This window comes from Solanum dulcamara, chromosome 4, assembly GCF_947179165.1.
Source record: "Solanum dulcamara chromosome 4, daSolDulc1.2, whole genome shotgun sequence".
In the NCBI taxonomy this organism is placed as follows: Eukaryota; Viridiplantae; Streptophyta; class Magnoliopsida; order Solanales; family Solanaceae; genus Solanum; species Solanum dulcamara.
Window position 1 is genome coordinate 27,865,059 of NC_077240.1, and position 19,609 is coordinate 27,884,667.

Sequence of the window (19,609 nt, forward strand, 5' to 3'; positions counted from 1 at the left end):
GTCGTTGCCACATCCATCCAATACCTTTCCAGGGTAAAGGACATCACCATCTTGGATCCACTCATCAAAGTCTTCTTTTTGGGACTTAAGAGGCATAGCCTCCATCCTATGCTGGCTATGTAGTTCTGGGGTTTGAGTCAATTAAACTCTTACCCAACTCGGTGCTCAATACTACTCCCAAAATATGTGCTCATATTAAACTCATCATCTAGTCTCATTGGACTTTAATTTAAATCATCAAACTCATCTCATTTTATGTTCGTCAATCATTATACTTCCAAAAAACATCATTTACATCTCATCAAAATATTTTGCTCAAAATATCATTTGCTCGAATTCATTCAAACTCAACTCTTTTGCTCTTTTAAAACTCAATAAAATACATATATAGTATTAATTCATATAACTTTCTTTTTATCAATGAAAATAATAAAAAGCCAACATCTTTACTCAAAACATATGTAAAAATATTCATGAACATCAAATCAATTAGGATTCATGGGAAAGTAGCCATGAACAATAATTCCAATAATATGAGAGATAACAATAATAATAATATTAATGCATAAATATATCAAACTCAATAGAAGAAGAATTAATTCATTTAAAATTCAAGATTTAGATAAAACTCAACTATAACTCAATTATAATGAATTTAAATATTGGGCGCATGGACGAACTCAATCCAATGCTATGAAAGCCTTACATACCTTAAATCTGAAGGTTTACTCCGAATTGGAACACTCTTGGACCCCTAGCCTTTTCTTCTCGCCGGAGCATTTTGTGTACTACCCGAAATATAAGAATAACCAGAGTAGTTTTTTTATACTACTAAAACTAAAACTATATTTGAGAAGAAGTATATATAGATAGAAGAAATGCTTAAGAAAGCTTGATGAATAAAATGAGGAAATAAGGTGGGTATTTATAGGTGGGAAAGAGGGACCTAACAATAAATAAAATAATTATAAAAAAAAATCTGAAAATTTAATAGAATATATTGATGTCATGGATGATGTTAAATAAAGGACAATTTATGTCATGAATGATGTCAAATGTATCTAGATGTTTCCATGGTAGGTAAGATGAGTTCTTTTTAATAGAATATTCTTTTTCGAAGTTGCGTTTGAATAAGATAAATTCTTTATTAGGATTTGGTGTCTTCATAAGAATTGTAGATATGGAAGTTTAGTTTCCTATCGTTCAAGAATCAACCAATTTGGAGAAACCTACAAGGAGATATGAATTTTCTTCTATAAATACTCAATTCCATCACAGCACTATATCTTGCAAAGATTAATTTATTTGATCTACTTATACTCCGAATCTTAAGATATGTTCTTCATAAACATTGTAGGTAATGATGTTGTGGTTACTCAGAAATTTGAATCACCTAATTTGGATCAACCTATGAAAAGTTAAGCCCAAAATACAAAGCTGTATTTGTTCATCGAGAATTGAAATACCGACATACAACATTTTAGGGGTTGTTACAGCTATGATGATTTGTCCTCAGCCATAGTCCCATTCTCCGTGATGATCTCTCAACTCCCTCTCTAGTTAGGCCTTTTGTAAGTGGATCTAACACATTATCCTTTGACTTTACATAGTCAATTGTGATAATTCTATTAGAGAGTAGTTGCCTAATGGTATTCTACCTTCATCGTATGTGACGAGACTTACCATTTACATAACGCTCCCAGCTTTTCTTATTGCAGCTTGACTATCACAATATATACATATAGGATCCATTGGTTTGGTCCAAAATGGAGTATCTTCTCGAAAATTTCTAAGCCATTCAGCTTCTTCATCAACCTTGTCTAAGGCTATGAACTCAGACTCTATTATAGGGCGAGATATACATGTTTGCTTAGATGATTTCCAAGATATTGCTCCTCCACCAAAGGTGAAAATATAACAAGTTGTTGACTTACTTTCAGTTGACCCATTAATCCAATTTGCATCAATATATCCTTCAACAACTGCTAGATACTTGTCGTAATGCAAAGCAAAATTTTGAGTGTGTTCCAAAAATACCCCAAAACTCATTTCGTTGTCATCCAATGATTTTAGCTGGAAATACTTCTATATCGACTCAATTTACTTATAACACAAGCTATGTATGATCGTGTACAATTCATGATGTACAACAAACTTTCCAACACTCTAGGATAATTCAATTGAGATTAACTTTCACCTTTATTCTTCGCAAGATCAAGTTTCACAACAATTGGTGGTTTTGCACTTTTGAAGTTTAAGTAATTGAATTTTTCAAGCACTGTTCGAATATAATGAGATTGAGACAATTCTATACCTTGAGGAGTTTTGTGAATCTTAATTTCCAATATCAAATCGGCAACTCCTAGATCTTTCATGCCAAACTTACTGGCAAATATATAATTAGTAGCATTTATGTTAGCAATGTTATATGCCATTATTAACATATCATCCACATATAAACAAATAATGACAATCTTATTTGGAGTGTTCTTAATGTAAATACATTTGTCACACTCATTAATTTTAAAATCATTTGACAATATTTTATGGTCAAATTTTGCATGTCATTGTTTGGACACTTGTTTTAGTCCATACAAAGATTTAACAAATCAACATACCTTCCTTTCATTTCTAGGAATCATGAACCCTTTCAGTTGTTTCAAATAATTTTTTTCTTTCAAATCTTTATTTAAAAAGGTTGTTTTGACATCCATTTGATGGATCTCCAGACCGTACACGACAGCTAACATTATCAGCACTTGAATTGATGTAATTCTATTTACAATGAGTACGTGTCAAAGTAATCAAGACCCTCGCGTTGTCTAAAGCCTTTGATGATAAGTCTTGCATTATGTTTATCAATAGTTCTATCATCTTTCATTTTCCTTTTGAAAATCCATTTGAAACCTGAGGATTTATTTCCAGGAGGAATATCAACCAATGTGTTTATTCATTATAGATTCAATCTCACTATTGATTGCCTCTTTTCAATATTGATCTTCCAAGAAATGTATGACATCTTTGAAAGTTTGAGGCTCATTTTCTGATAAAATGTTAGAAATTTTGGTCCAAAGGAAGTCAGATCCTTTGACGTTTGTTGTGTCTTGAATTTTTCTCGTTATGATCATTTTCTTTGTTTCTTTCTGAGAACGTTTATTTCCTTCATTAGATGATTTACATTCTCTTTTATGTGGATATATGGTTTTGAAGAATTCATCATTATCTGATTTAATTACCACATTAATATGAATGTCGGAATTTTCTAATTTATGAACCTGAAATTTATATGCTTTACTATTCGTAGAATATCCTATGAACACATAATCAATTATTTTTGGTCCTATTTTTACCCTTTTAGGTTTAGAAATTGGCACCTTAGACGACACCCTCACACTTTCAAGTATTCAAAGTTAGGCTTTCTCTCTTTCCATTTTTCGTATGAAATAGATTGTGTTTTAATATGGAGAATTCGATTAAGTATTTGACTAGCTGTAAGGATAACTTCCCCCAACAAATTTTGGGATAAATCAGAACTTATCAATAATGCTTTCATCATCTTATTTTTTCTTTTCACAAATCCATTTGATTGTAGCTAGTAAGGGGTTGTTGTTTGATGAATAATGTCATGTTTCTTCAAAAGGAGATTCATATTCAAAGCCCCTATCACTCCTTATATTTTAATATTTTTGTTTAGTTGTGTTTCAACTTCAGTTTTGTATTGTTTGAATGATTCAATTGCCTTATTTTTACTACTAAGTAAATAAACATAACAATATTGAGTACTATCGTCAATAAAAGTTATGAAATATTTCTTTCCACTACAAGATGGTATTGACTTCATATTACAAATATCTGTGTGAATTAAGTTTAGGGGATTTGAATTCCTTTCAACTGTCTTATAAAGATGTTTAAATACTTAGATTCAACATATATTTGACATTTTGACTGTTTGTTTTCAACTTTAGGCAATAAATTTAAATTGCTCATTTTGCACAAGGTTTTATAATTGACATATTTTAAATGTGAATACCATAAATTATTTGACTCAAGTAAGTAAGAGGAAGCTTGAACTTTATTATTTTGAACAACCATTACATTCAGTTTGAAGGTCCTCTATGAGGTAGTCTTTTCGTACCTACATCTCATTCTTACAAATTACAACTTTATCAGAAACAAGAACACACTTGAATTCGTTCTTGATTAGGAGACCACCAGAAATTAAGTTCTTTCTCATTTCAGGATCATGAAAAACGTTGTTTAGAGTCATCACTTTACCAAAGGTCATCTTTAAAAATACTTTTTCATATCCTTCAATTTTGTTGTTGTAGAATTTCCCATTTTGATAGTCTCATCCTATGCAGTAGGAGCATATGTTGCAAAGACTTTTCTAACAGTACAAACATATGAGGTGGCTCCAGAATCAAGCCACCACTCTTTGAGATTTCCTACTAGATTGCATTCAATCAACATAGCGCACAAATTTCAACTTCCTCATTTGTGCCAATCATGTTGGCTTGACCTCTCTTCTTTTCCTTCTTGGGAGCATGATATTCCACAGCCTTATGTTCAATTTTTTCATAGTTGTGACAATTTTCTTTTAACTTCTTTTTGCTAGGATAGTTCTTCGGTGCAGATGGTTTCTTTTTATTTTTTTGAATTAGTTGGATCAGCCTCAACAATATTTTCTCCCATAATTATTTAGTTTTCTTTAACTTTTTCTTGACAGTCTTGTTGTATTCCTCGATCTTTAAACAAAAAATCAATTAGGCAAATAATCAAATCATTGAGAGTCATCTCCTTTCACTTGTGCTTCAAATAATTTTTGAAGTCTTTTCATAAAGGAAAAACTTTCTCGATAAATGTTGCTACTTGAAATGTCTCGTTTATAATCATGCCTACAATGGATAATTTAATGTCAATAACTCATGCAACAACCTTAACGATAAAACTATTGAATTTGATCATACCTTCTGCTAGGAGATCATGAATAATGACTTGTAGTTCTTGGACTTGAGACATGACAGTCTTGTTGTCAACCAGTTTAAAGTCCAAAAATTTTGCAGTCACAAACTTCTTTAAGCCTGCATCGTCAGTTTAGAAGTTTTACAAACACTAAAGACGTTATATAAGTCATCTTCTAATCCACTAATTATGTAGTTCGTGCAAAGAAAATCAGATTATTTTCATGCCTCAGTCACAATAAATTTTTTATTTTCAGGATTTTCTTCCACTAACACAGGAACATCTTCATTGATAAAACGTTGTAAACTGAGGGTAGTCAGATAGAAGAACATCTTTTGTTGTCACTGTTTGAAGTCAATATTGTTGAACTTTTCTAATTTTTCTGCAATAGCCATTGCTATAGCAACTGGTGTTCGACTTGACTAAGCAATATTTGTTATGGCAACATCGTTCACAACAGATATATTTTGTTTTTCTGTATCAGAAGTCATTTTTCCTTCTCCTGTTAGAGAACAGAAACATTTTTTAGTAAACCGGTGAAGTTTTTATATTATTCAAACCGAATGCAAATGACTGAATTTATTTGGTGAATTTTTTATGTACTTCAAACCAAACAATATTTCTAGAACAAATTTAAAATTCGATGAAGTTTTATATTCTTTGAATTAGTTTTTTCTTCTTTTCTGAAACAGATTTACTATTCGATGAAGTTTTTGTATTCTTCAAACCGAATATTAAATCATAGTAGAAAAACTAGAAGGTTTTTTAGTCTCCAAATTCAAAAAATAGATGAACACAGAAAATAATAATTAAATTCCTTAAACTTGATGGGTGCTTTGTTCAACAAGAATATAAGAACAAAGATAAACAAAAATTTTAAATATAATACGCAAATATTCGAGACCACATAATTCGCTGTGTGTCCTTAAGGAATTTAATTCTCTGACTGTACCCAAGGTTGAGAATTATTTTCTCTCAAGATAAAATGGATATACATGTTAGAGAAGTAGCGGCACCTCAAACTTTAATAACTTCAGCAAACTCAAAAACCAGCAACCAAATCACACTAAGACTCTACTTTGTTTGTAAGAAATGTATGCAAAAGAACGAGAAATTCGATCTTGAAAAATGAGAGGAAAATCCTCTATTTATAGACAACAAAGAATAGTGTGAACAACTGCTTATTGTGCCTTATCGAAAAGGTCACAGCCTTTTGAAAAAGTCACAATCTTTTAGAAAAGTCGCATTCCTATGAAAACGACACAGCCTTTCAAAAACGATCACAACCCTTTAGAAAATGCATAATCTTTAATAAAGATCACAATCCTTTATTTTTCATTCACACTTTTAAAACTCAACAAATAATTAGTCTCTACATGCACCACGATTGAAAGTGGATATAAGTTTAATCCAACTAAGACGTGGCATGTAATAAAGACGTCATTTTAAAAGATGCCAAACCTCAATAAATAGGCCTCCACTTGAATGGTTCTTGCAGACAATTGAGATATATCCTTTTCTATCTTCTAACAACATTATATACATATTGAAGAACAATACCTCATATACTTCTATAGATATATTAACTTTTGATCAGACATAAGATTAGTTCGAAGCTCTTTGCACACTGTTTTGCTATTTTCTTCTCAACGTTCGCCGCACAATTCCTAGTCTTGTGAAAAATAAAGGTAAGTACGTTTAGTGGTCATTGACTTTATAACTACGTGGTCCTTTAGTAACTTTTCATATATTTTTTTAACTTTATAGTCTTTCAATGGTCTTCATTAAACCGCACCAAACTTTAATTTGCTCTTTTACCAAAAAATATCTTTTTTGGTGTTGGTGAAAGTTGAACTTATCGACTTGATGTTGCAAAAATAACATTTAAGCATGGTATCATAGAGAAGTTCAGTAAAACAGACATGTCAAATTAGGCTTTATTTAATTTCTCAATTGGTACGATCATGAATAATATTAATATTCTTCCATTCTTTTTTGTTCAACAGGTTTGTAATTAACTTAACACACACGATGATGAATATTGCACCATTTGTTTCTTGCAAACATCAACCACGTATTAATTTTCGAGACGGTCTAACTATCGATCCCTTTATTCCCCGTCGACGAAAGGAGAAGGTGGTTATAGTTATGGGTGCAACAGGCACTGGAAAATCTAGACTTTCCATTGATCTAGCCAACCATTTTTCAGCAGAGGTTGTGAATAGTGACAAAATGCAAATTTATGAAGGTCTCGATATAGTAACAAATAAGGTTACAGATGAGGAGACTTGTGGAATTCCACATCATTTGTTATCAATTATTGATCCTAACGAAGTTTTCACTGCCACGGACTTTTGCCAACATGCTTCAATAGCTGTGGATTCGATCATAAAAAAGGGTCAACTACCAATCATTGCTGGGGGGTCAAATTCGTACATTAAAGCACTAGTGAATGACGACATTGAATTTAAGTCCAGGTACGAATGTTGCTTTCTTTGGATCGATGTAAATTTGAAAATACTACAAAGGTTTGTGTCAGAACGAGTCGATAAGATGGTAAAAGATGGGCTAGTAGAGGAAGTACGGGAATTTTTCAACTCTGAAGGCGATTATACAAGTGGAATTAGACGTGCAATCGGAGTACCAGAAATGGATCAATATTTTAGAAATGAGAATAATAAATTGATCGATGAAGATGTCCGGGACAAGATGCTTCAAATTTCTATCGAAAAAATTAAGGTCAATACATGCAAATTGGCATGCTGCCAGCGTCAAAATATTCTTAGACTTGAGACCCAACTTGGATGGAATATAAATCGATTTGATGCCACTGAAGCATTTGAAAAGAAAGGTAGTGAATCACATAAAGCATGGCATAGGATTGTATCTGAACCAAGTGCTCGAATTGTTCGTCATTTTCGTGGTGAAGAACTTCTCAATATCCCGTCTCCTCCTCCTTCTTCTTCAACTTCCTTCTTGCCTGCCGTTGTTACGGCAAGTCACTAGAAGAACATTGTCCACATTTGATCTATATTTACTATATATATCTTCATAGTGTGGCAATATTTGCTAAAATCAATAACATAATACGTATGAATCTTTGTATCGCGTCTGCATGAAAGAAGGGAAATACTCTCTTGGGAAGTGCGTTAGTTCCCTAGCTACAATGTTAAGTGGTGGCAACTATATTGCACGAGCCAATTTTTGATACCCTTTGTCATTGGGTATTTTTCTAGGTTCTTTAATTGTGGGGTCTTGTTAACTTTTTGAATGTGTATGCTGTATTCTATGCACCTAAAATAAATCGTGTAGGACATTTGCCACCACTCTCTTCACACTGGAAAAAAAAAAGGGAGGACATGAGCTGTATTATTCTATCACTTTAATGTAAAAGTACTTTGCCTGTATGTACTATGTATATGAGGTGATGTCTAAGGGAAATGCCTCGTGTTTGTTTATGATTCAATGAATGTCATCAATGCGCCAGCAAGTGAAATATGAGCACCTTGACTCTCTCTTTTTTTTGAAAAATTCACTATGCTAGTTGCTTAGTTTGGTATATTTTTCTAATTAATACGGGCATTTAGGAATAGACTTAGAGTTTTAGATATAAAATTTGATATTTCTGATAAAAAAATTTAATGTATATTAAAAAAAAAATTAAACATGTATAAATAATTTATTCAAAAACTTCTCGCGATATCCTCTCCAGATTTCCTATTTATGGTCGTGAAGTACCCTATCGCAGTTGCAAAGCATTTTCATCTGGAAGTATAAAAGCTGGATGATGGAGACTTTAAGTTTATTTCATCACTTTGGGGCATTAGAGTTTCCATTTTTGGACGATTTAAATGTGGAATTCCATCAAAAATCACTCGGCAAATGATTTTAACTTGGATTTGATTAATTATTTTATTATTCATTCATGATTTCAACGCCTACTTTTGTCATGCCCCGTATCTGACTCTGGTGCAACAACCAGAGGCTACGAAATCATATTAGAAGCATCTTATAGAAATAATATACCGCACAATATGCCCCTTTTTATTATTATTTAATCTAATTGTACATAAACTTCATCAAACAATAATTGAAATAATTAAAAATAATATAACGGCGGAAGTTTGTGATATAAATGTTACCTATCAAAGTAGTGCACCCAATAAGTCAAAGAAATGACTATACATAATATTCATGAGGACAACATCTATCTATGGAGCTTCTATGACAGAATAAGCAGACTCGAATCACAACTCAAAAAATAATAAAATAATAAAGACAAGAGGTGGTACCTCACCGGCAAGAGTATGGACTCACCAAAATCTAATAGATAGCAAATTCCTCTTAAGCATCTCGAAGCAGTATAAATGCAGCAATTCAAATATATGGCAGTAATTAATAATCATCAATGAAGAAATAATCACTTTCAGCTCATTATGTAAAAATGAAGTATATAGATTATTATCATGCCAGCAGAGAGCACACGAAGATTGAAGAGCCATAGCCATAGATGCACTGAGGCTATCAACCCTTGGAGGCCAATTGTTTGATGGACGGGCACAACATACGTTAGGATCCATAGTAATTATTCCTCCTCTGAAATAGCACAACTAATTATCCATACATGTTAACAATTTTGACACTTTAGCCAAATCATTAAACATGGCATAATTAGTCAAAAGTCATCTTCTCATTAATAGAGGTACATCAAGTCATTTTTTTCATTTAAAAATCATTAGTAAAATCAATAAATCATGCTTAAAATTTATGGTCTATCTATAAGGCAAAGCATATTTTCAAACATTAAAACTTCTAAATTCATCACTGTGAAAATCCAGTTCAACAATCTCATTCATGTGGGTAAAACACATTCATATACAAATATCATAATATGAAATCAAACTATGAAGTCTCTATGCGAGCTTATCTTGCATGAACATAAAGCCCTATTCAAATCTTGTAGTTAAAAGCACGTTCAAATTGACGTGAGTCTGCAGACCCTCTTGGAACAACTCTTAAAGGTGAGCAGTAAATTGCGTATCTGTATGATATAATAGACATTAGAATGTCGTGCAACCTCACTATCTCCTTTAAGTTCAACTTTGCATCATGAGTCACAGTATATGTTGTCTTCACGGAAAGAAAAGGTGTGGGCTTCATGAGCCTATCCACAATCACCCAAATTGAATCATATTTGGTACTCATGTGAAGTAAATCCACAATAAAGTCCGTTTATCTCTCACCTTTTAAAATTTTAATATTCTGAGTCAATTCACTAAGTCGTTGATGCTCAGCTATCACTTGTTGACACTTTAAAAATCTAGCCACAAAATTAGATATATCAATGGAATGATCCTTTCACGATCCGAAATCGGGTGTGATGGCACTCGTCTTATCCACCAAGATGAGTCAGCCTAAGAATTTGAACAATTCAAAGTAAGCGGAAATGTAAAGTCTAATATGATATAGATAAGGATAGCGAAAAATAGATTCTAAACTACCCAAGACTTGGTGTCACATGTACAATTCATTATTTCAACAAAAATGAAAAAGATAGAAGTCTATATGTCTCAGTCCTCAAGTAGAACAAAACATAAAGTAAATAGACGACGGGAGTCTACCGAAGAAGACAAGTTGCTACCTCTCAGCGTCCATAAGCTCGGCCCGATCAAAGAAGTACTAGGAGAAGGAGGTACCATGCTCAGATCCTACATAAATGTAGAAGCAAGGGGTGAGCGCTAACAACACGATAATTAGCAAAATGAAAACTAATCCCTAAGTAAAGCAATGTGGAACACAAGTACTCCTGACATCCCAACCACAATCCTCCACAACTACACACCTCACTCAGGCAGCCCAATCTATACAGTTTATATCATAATTATACCAAAATACTAGACAGTCCACAAATAGAAAGTACGAATACATTCTCACCGCTATACTCAGGCAACCACAGGAAATCTCAAATCATAATCAATCACGGGATTTAATAGATGCAAATGCAATGTCAAATATCGTGATGCATATCTGTCTTATGATACACATCCGTTGATCACCTCAGACCAGAATCCATGGGGGCCTCACATAGACCATGTATCCGCCGGAAAAGACCACAGCAAATATCTGCTCGAAGAGACCTCGATCGCTGGAAGAAATCTCGGCAAATCACCTCGATCGGTAGAAACCTTGGTCCCAATATCCAATACCTCACTGATATCATTTCTTAGCCATCACAGATAAAATATATGCACAAGTAATGAGTGAAACAGGATAACATTCACATATGATGTCATATAATCCATAATCACACAATAGATCAATGTTCCGTCATTCACAATACTTAAACAATTACCCCTATTCAAATTCCACTATCACACTTCAACTTATATAATTCAATTCAATCTAATGACCCAACACACCCTAGTCACCTCACATAGAAAAATACAAGATTCAACATACTTAACATATGTTACAATTCCACTTGTCTTAGCCAAAAGTCACGAACAATCTAAAATCACTGCCTTTTCTCTCCGACAATACTTCAAATCACCATAATCTAATCAAATATAGACGCACAATCACATTTTGAAGCTATTGACACTAAAATTAAGCAATTCGGGTGAAAAGGGTAAAATGATTAAAAATCTCATATCGAAAATCGAACTCAGAATATGGTTTTTTTAGATGAAAAAATTTCTCAAGTAATCACAAATCTAATGGTGAAAATCATTTCAAAAATGAGGTTAAAATAAGTTCAAAATCCCTATTTCTCTTTCAAAAGTTCATATTCAAGAAAACTCAAAATCTCCAATTTAAAATTCACAATTTGAAGCTACAATTCGAAAAATATTCAATGAAAATTGAAGGAAAGTGTTAGAAATACATTACCCAAGAGTTTTGACGTGAAAAATCTCAAAGAAATCGCCTAAAACGAGCTTGAAAATGTTAAAAATGGTGAAAATACCTTAAATCTCGCCTAAACCATCTCAGATGTCGCTTAAGCGACTGGACCTTCGCTTTAGTGGAGGTTCGCTTTTGCAAATCCCGCCTAAGTGAGTTCCTTCACTTAAGCGATGGGTCTCACTTAAGTGGACCCTACATCGGCACCAGCAAAATAAGCTAAGTCACAACTCAAGCCTCCAATCGAACTCTCGGAATTTGTTCAAAACCCCTTATACATCAACCTTATATGTGACCCTACTAAATTCAACGTTCCAGACTCAATGGAATCATCAGAATTTAACTTTGAGGCCTCCTTAGCCCAAAATTTGATAAGTCGGAAGTAAACTAGTTTGGATACTTGAAATGCCCAAAATACCCTTGGGACCTCTAAAAATTATAAATAAGACATTTCTAGCGTTAGAATCATCTCCCGAAACCATTAGAACCATCAGAAATCCAATCCGAGCACCCAAACTCCAAATGTTGACCAAAGTCAAGCTTGGATCAAACTTTAACTCAATTTCCAACTTCGGACCTAAATTCCACATTTTAACTCCAAATCTGATTCCAACAACTCTCCTAGACCAATTTCCACATTTCGGAACTGATGGATTCGATGGAATTCTATTTTGAGACTCGAATTACTCCAAAACTCAAAAATTGACAACTTAAGCCTTTAAAACCTATTTCTCAAGTAAAACCTCAACTTTTCACAAGATTTTCAAAAATTAACTTCCAGACCCAACTAAAAGTGACTCAAGGAAATTAATGGGAGGGGTAAAATGGTAATTTTATTAAAAATATCAAAAATGACCTTAAGGGTCATTATATCATCCACTACTAAAAACCATATTCGTCCTCAAACATAAAGTAAGGGACATACCTAGAGTCTCAAAAAGATGGGGGTAACAGGCTCGCATGTCTCACTCTAACTCCCAAGTAGCCTCCCCCATGGACCGATGCCGCTAGTGGACCTTCGCAGAAGCTATCTTCTTAATGCTCAATTTCTTGACTTGCCTGTCCAAAATAGCCATAGGCTGCTCCTCATATGTCAAATCTGGGCTCAACTCAACCGAATCATGGGAAATCACATGAAACTCATCTGGAATGTAGTGTCGTGGCATCGAGACATGAAATACTGGATGTACAGAGGATAGACTAGGTGGCAAGGCAAGTCTATAGGCTACCTCTCCCACTCGATCTAAGATCTCAAAAGGGACAATAAACCTAGGTTTGAGCTTTTCTTTCTTCTTGAACCTTATGATACCCCTCAGGGGCGAGACCCTCAACCATACCTGGTCACCAACCATAAACACCAAAAGTTGGACCCGTCTGTTAGCATAGCTCTTTTGGAGACTCTGAGTTATCAATAATCTACCCTGAATCAACCAAACCCACTCCATAGAATCTCAAAGAAAATCGGTGTCTAGGCTATCCATCGCTATAGCATCAAACCATCCGTAGGAGACCTATATCTCTGGCCATACAAAGCCTTAAAAGGAGTCATCTGGATATTAGAATGGTAATTGTTGTTGTAAGGAACTCTGCCAGGGGAAAATGTTGGTCCCACCGAGTACTAAAATCAATCACATATGTCCATAGCATATCCTTAAGTACTTGAATAGTCCTCTCAGACTGTCCATCTGTTTGAGGGTAGAATGTGGTACTCAGATCCAATAGGGTACCCAATACACATTGCATGGCATCCTAGAAGTGTGATATGAAAAATGATACCCAATCCGATATGATGAAAATAGGAATCCCATGAAGTCTAACAATCTGGCTAATATAGAGCTGAGCCAACCTATCCGCCATGAAATTAACCTTAACTGGAATGAAATGAGCCAATTTGATCAATCAATCGACCACAACCCAAATGAAATTTCATCCTCCTACGGTAGTGGGAAAACCCACCACAAAATCCATCGTGATCCTCTCCCACTTCTAAGTGGGAATGAGCATTCTCTAAAACTTACCTTCGGGCCTCTGATGCTCACACTTAACTTGTTGGCATGTCAAACACTTGGACACAAACTCATCAATGTCATTCTTTATACCACACCACCAATAGTATTGACTAAGGTCATGGTACATCTTTGTTGTGCCTTGGTAAATAGAATATCGAGTGCAATAGGCCTCCTTAAGTATCAATCTGACCAACTTACCTACTTTGGGCACACAAATGGGACTCCCAATCCTCAAAACACCTTCAGAATCAAGCACTGCTTCTTTAGCTTCACCTCTCGTCACCTTATCTTGAATGAGGCACAACTTCTCATCTTCAAACTGCCTCTCTCTAATCTTATCCATCGAAGGAGAGCGGGCCTCTATAAAAGTAAGCACTCGGCCCTCATCAAAAAGTTGCAATCTCACCAACCCATTATCTAATCTCTGAACATCTCTAGCCAAGGGTCGCTCCTCAGCTCGAATAGCTGCAAGACTTCTCATACTAGAAGTCTTCCTACTCAATGCATTGGCCTTTCCGGGGTGAAGATGTATTGCAGACTCTGGTGATCAGTGAATATTTCACAATGAACTCCATACAAATAATGCCTTCATAACTTCAAAACAAAAATAACCGCCGCCAACTCTAAATCATGGATGGGATAGTTCTTTTTATGAGCCTTTAGTTGCCTCGAAGCATAGGCAGTCATTTTTTCCTTTTGCATTAACACTCCACCTAAGCCTACTCCTGATGTATCACAACATACGGTGAAGTTAACACCCTCCTTAGGCAAGGTCAACACAGGTGCAGTAGTCAATAATACCTTGAGCTTTTGGAAGATCTCATCATACTCATCCGACTAATGAAATACCATATTCTTTTGAGTGATCCTAATCAATAGAGCTGTTATCGTAGAGAATCCCTGAACAAAACGACGATAATACCCTACCAAACCCACAAAACTGTGAATATTTGTAGCTGAGGTAGGCCTAGTCCATCCTCGGACCGCCTCGATCTTAGACGGATTAACTCTAATACACTCCTTGGACACCACATGCCCTAAGAACGCCACCAAACTCAACCAAAACTCACACTTAGAGAACTTGGCATAAAGTTTCTCCTCTCTAAGCCTCTGGAGCATAATCCTCAAGTGTTGCACATGATCTGCCTTAGTCTTGGAGTAAACCAAGATATCATCAATAAAGACAATCACAAATGAATCCAAATATGGACGAAACACCCCATTCATCAACTCCATAAATGCTACTAGGGCGTTAGTCAGCCCGAAAGACATAACAAGAAACTCATAGTGGCTATATCTGGTCTAGAAGGCTTTCTTAGGAATATCTAAAGGTCGAATCCTCAACTGATGGTACCTGGATCTCAAATAAATCTTAGAGAATAAGGTTGCTCCTTAGAGCTGATCAAAAAAATCATCGATATGAGCAAGAGGATACTTGTTCTTGACAGTCACCTTGTTCAACTATCTATAGTCGATACACATCCTCATAGACCCTTCTTTCTTTTTCACAAATAATACCGGGGCACCCTAAGGTGAAAAATTAGGGTAAATAAACCCCTTACTCAACAGATCTTGAAATTGCTCCTTTAGCTCCTTCAACTCAACTGGAGCCATATGATATGGAGAAATAGAAATAGTCTTGGTGCCCGGCTCGAGGTCAATAGCAAAGTCAATATTCCTATCAGGTGTAACCCCTGGAAGATCGGGAGAAAATACATCCATAAACTCTTAAACCACATGAATAGACTTTATAGAAGGCATCTCAACATTAGTATCATGAATAAATTCCAAATACGCCAACCAACCCCTATCAATCAATCGTTGGGCCCAAATATAAGAAATAACCACTCAAACCCTTCTACTCTATCCGGGCCTACCATGCATAGCTAAGGTCACCATCTTGGCATAACAATAAAGAATAACATGATATGAAGATAGCTAATCCATACCCAAAATAACGTTGAAGTCCACTATATCAAGGATAATCATGTCCACCCACGTCTCATAACCTGTCGAAGATACAAGACAAGATCGGTACACCCGATCTACTATTAAAGAATCTCATATGGGTAGAAACACGCACGGGCATGGGCATACGATCACATGCAAGTCAAAACTAGAAGAGAAATATGCTGATACATATGAATAAGTGGAGCCAGGATCAAATATCATAGATGCAAGATGATGACAAACAAAAATAATACTTATGATGACTGTATCGGAGCTCTCAGCCTCAGTCTACCTGGAAAGGCATAATAGTGAGCTCTCCATCCGCCACCTGTCTAAGCAACTCCTCAACCACTCTGTTTTTGCTAAGGCATCACCTGCTCCCCTACTTCCAATATGACCATCTCTATAGATTTGACCCCTACCATGACCCCAAGTCAGTGGGGCTAAACCTCTAGCTAGTGGTGCCAGACTCTGACTGGAGCTGCTGTGTAAGTACTATGTGGACCAGATTGAGTATGCATGGGGCATTGTCAAACTATGTGGTCCAGGATCCATTCCCAAAACACTATCTCAAAACAGACGGCTGATGCGAAAAAATAGGAGGGATATTATAACTATCCCAGCCCACAGGCCTCTACTATGACCCATACTATATGAACCACGCTAACCCTATCCCCCTTAAAATGCTGGCATAGAGGCATGAATCGACCCTCTGCGCTAAAAGGATCCACCTCCTCTGTAACAAACTCTACCTCTAGATGAGGTACCTAAAAACTGACCAAAGCAAGGGCCCTCTTGGGGTCCTCGAACTCCTCCTTCTCCATCAACTTTGCCTCCTTAGCAAAGCTAACCATCGACTGAAATGAGGCTCTATCTCTAGATACCCAGAATACTGACTACTTGATAGAATAAGTCAAAACCCGCACAAAATGGTGCATCCTCTAGGTCACATCAGGGATGATAACGGTGGTATGTCTGGCTAGCTGACAAAAGCAAACCTTATACTCAGAAACGGACATCCCATCTTGCCTCAGGCTCTCAAACCTAAGGCGACTCTCATCCCTCACATTCTAAGGGATGAAATGATCATAAATAACACTGGTGAACACCTCCCAAGTCGCTGGGGGAGATCTAACTAGTAAAGATCCAGAGTATGTCATCCACCACTCCCTAGCCGGCCCACAAAGCTGAAGAATAACATATCGACCACCATGGGACACAGCCAACCCAACTGTCTCAAGCAATTCCCTGCAAGTGGTCAAGAACTCATATGCATCCTCAGTCTTCCTACCCTAGAACTGAAGTGGGTCCATTTTCCTAAACTTCTTGTAACAACGCTGCTTATCCTTAGTCAATGCAGCTACTGGTGCATCCTGAACCTTAGATACTGGTGTTTAAGGAACCTCATCTATAGGAACTACTAGCGGCTGACTCACCTGCCCCTGAATCTCAAGAGCCTGCTACTGACCTAGAACCTGGATCATCACCCGCGTCTGTGATGTACTGGGTATGCACTCGAAACTCCCAGTCTTTGCCATAGTCTCAAGCATGACCAAAACCCTCAATATAGTATCCAGTAGTAATGGTATTTCTGCATACTCAGGAGGAACATTCTCTCATCTAGCCTTTATTATTAGCTCAAGGGAAATGCCCCTCTGTCGCTCCTTGGCATTGGCCCCTACCTCGGCCTTTAGCTTTTTCTCTACCTCTACCCCGACCTGGGTTCTCAGTAGCAATCTCAGGGGTTGGCTCCCCTCGCCCAGTAGAAGTTGATGCTCGACTCCTAGCAATCTGCCAAAAGAACACGCAATAACTTAACTCTTATACAAGAACCCACAAATGATAGAATTGAAAGAAGTAAAAAAACGATTTTCTAACAGCCTTCATAGCTCCTCAAACATAAGTAATGAATATCTCTGCACCGATCCTCAAGGCTCTACTAAACTGGGCTTGTACACATGTAAGCCCTATAAATTTGAGGATCTGATATTAATTTATCACGATGCAGAATTGAGTGTGATGGCATTAGCCTAACCCACCAAGACGACATCATAAGAGTCTGAACAATTAAAAGTAAGCGGAAATGAAAGTGGAAATGTAAAGTCTAACATGATATAGACAAGGATAGTTGAAAATAGACTCTACACTACCCAAGACTTGGTGTCATATGTACAAGCCATTATTTTAACACAAATGAAAAATATACAAGTCTATATGTCTCAGTCCTCAAGTAGAATAAGCATAAAGTAAATGGACGACGAGAGACTTCCAAAAAAGACAAGTTGCTACCTCTCACGTATCCAAAATCTTGGCCCGATCAAAGAATACTAGGAGCAGGAGGTACCGGGCTCAAATCCTACATAAATGTAGAAGCAAGGGGTGAGCACCAACAACACGGTAATCAGCAAAATAAAAACTAAACTCTAAGTAAAGCAATACGGAATACAGGTACTCCTGACATCTTAACCACAATCCTCCACAACTACACACCAGCACTCAGATAACTCAATCTATATAGTTTATATCATAATTATACCAAAATACTAGACAGTCCACAAATAGAAAGTACGAATACATTATCACCACAATACTCAAGAAACCAAAGGAAGTCTCAAATCACAATCAATCACAGGATGAAATAGATGCAAATGCAATATCAAATATCATGATGCATGTCTGTCCTACGATACACATTCAATGATCACCTCAGACCAGAATTCATGGGGGATCACATAGACCATGTATCCACCAGAAAATACCTCAGCCAATATCTATAAAAGAGACATCAGCCGTCGGAATAAACCTCAGAAAATCACCTTGATTAGTACAAACATCGGTGTCCCAATATCCAGTACCTCACAGATATCATTTCTCAGCCATCACGGATAAAATATATGTGCAAGTAACATTCACATATGATGTCATATAATTTACAATCACGCAATAAATCAATGTCCCATAATTCATAACACTTAAACAATTATCCCTATTTGAATTTCAATATCACACTTCAACTCATATGATTCAATTCAATCTAATGACTCAATACGCCCTAGTCCCCTCACATAAAAAAATACAAGGTTCAACATACTTAACAAAGGTTAGAGTTTCACTAGACTTAGCTAAAAGTTACGAACAATCCAAAATCACCGTCTTTCCTCTCCGATGATACTCCAAATTGCCACAGTCTAATCAAATATAGACTCACCATCACATTTCAAAACTGTTAGCATTAAAATCAAGCAATTCAGGTGAAAATGATAAAATAGTCAAAAATCTCATTTCAAAAATTAAACTCGGAATCTGGTTATTTTTAGATAAAAATATTTCTCAAGTAATCAGGGATCTAATGGTAAAACCATTTGAAAAACGAGGTTAAAATCCTCATTTCTCTATCAAAAGTTCATGTTCAAGAAAACCCAAAATCTCCAATTTAAAGCTACAATTCAAAAATATTCAATGGAAATTGAAGAAAAGTGTTAGAAAAATATTACCCAAGAGTTTTGTCGTGAAACATCTAGAAACAATTGCGTAAACCGAGCTTGGAAATATTAAAAATAATGAAAATACCTTAAACCTAGCCTAAACCCTCTCAGATGTCGCTTAAGCGACTTGACCTTCGCTTTAGCGGAGGTTTGCGAAGTAAGTCTGTTCATTTAAGTGATGGGACAACTCAAGCCTTCAATCGGACCCTCGAGATTTGTTCGGAACCCTGTATAGACAAACCATATATGCAACTTACTAAATTTGACATTTTAGACTCAATGGAATCATCGAAATTTGAATTT

At 35.8% G+C, this 19,609-nt stretch overlaps 1 protein-coding gene across 1 annotated transcript; it reads left to right on the forward strand.

The window, feature by feature from the left end:
- The first annotated feature begins 6,482 nt into the window (after positions 1–6,482).
- On the forward strand, positions 6,483–8,463 carry LOC129884924 (adenylate isopentenyltransferase 5, chloroplastic). Its single transcript, XM_055959190.1, has 2 exons — positions 6,483–6,650; positions 6,969–8,463. Exon 2 carries the CDS (start codon positions 6,994–6,996, stop codon positions 7,966–7,968), a length of 975 nt encoding a protein of 324 aa, XP_055815165.1. The 5' UTR covers positions 6,483–6,650; positions 6,969–6,993; the 3' UTR covers positions 7,969–8,463.
- The last annotated feature ends 11,146 nt before the right edge of the window (positions 8,464–19,609 follow it).

Coding starts and splice junctions, on each gene's coding strand:
- LOC129884924 (XM_055959190.1), top strand. CDS start 6,994: ATGATGAATATTGCACCATTTGTTTCTTGCAAACATCAACCACGTATT.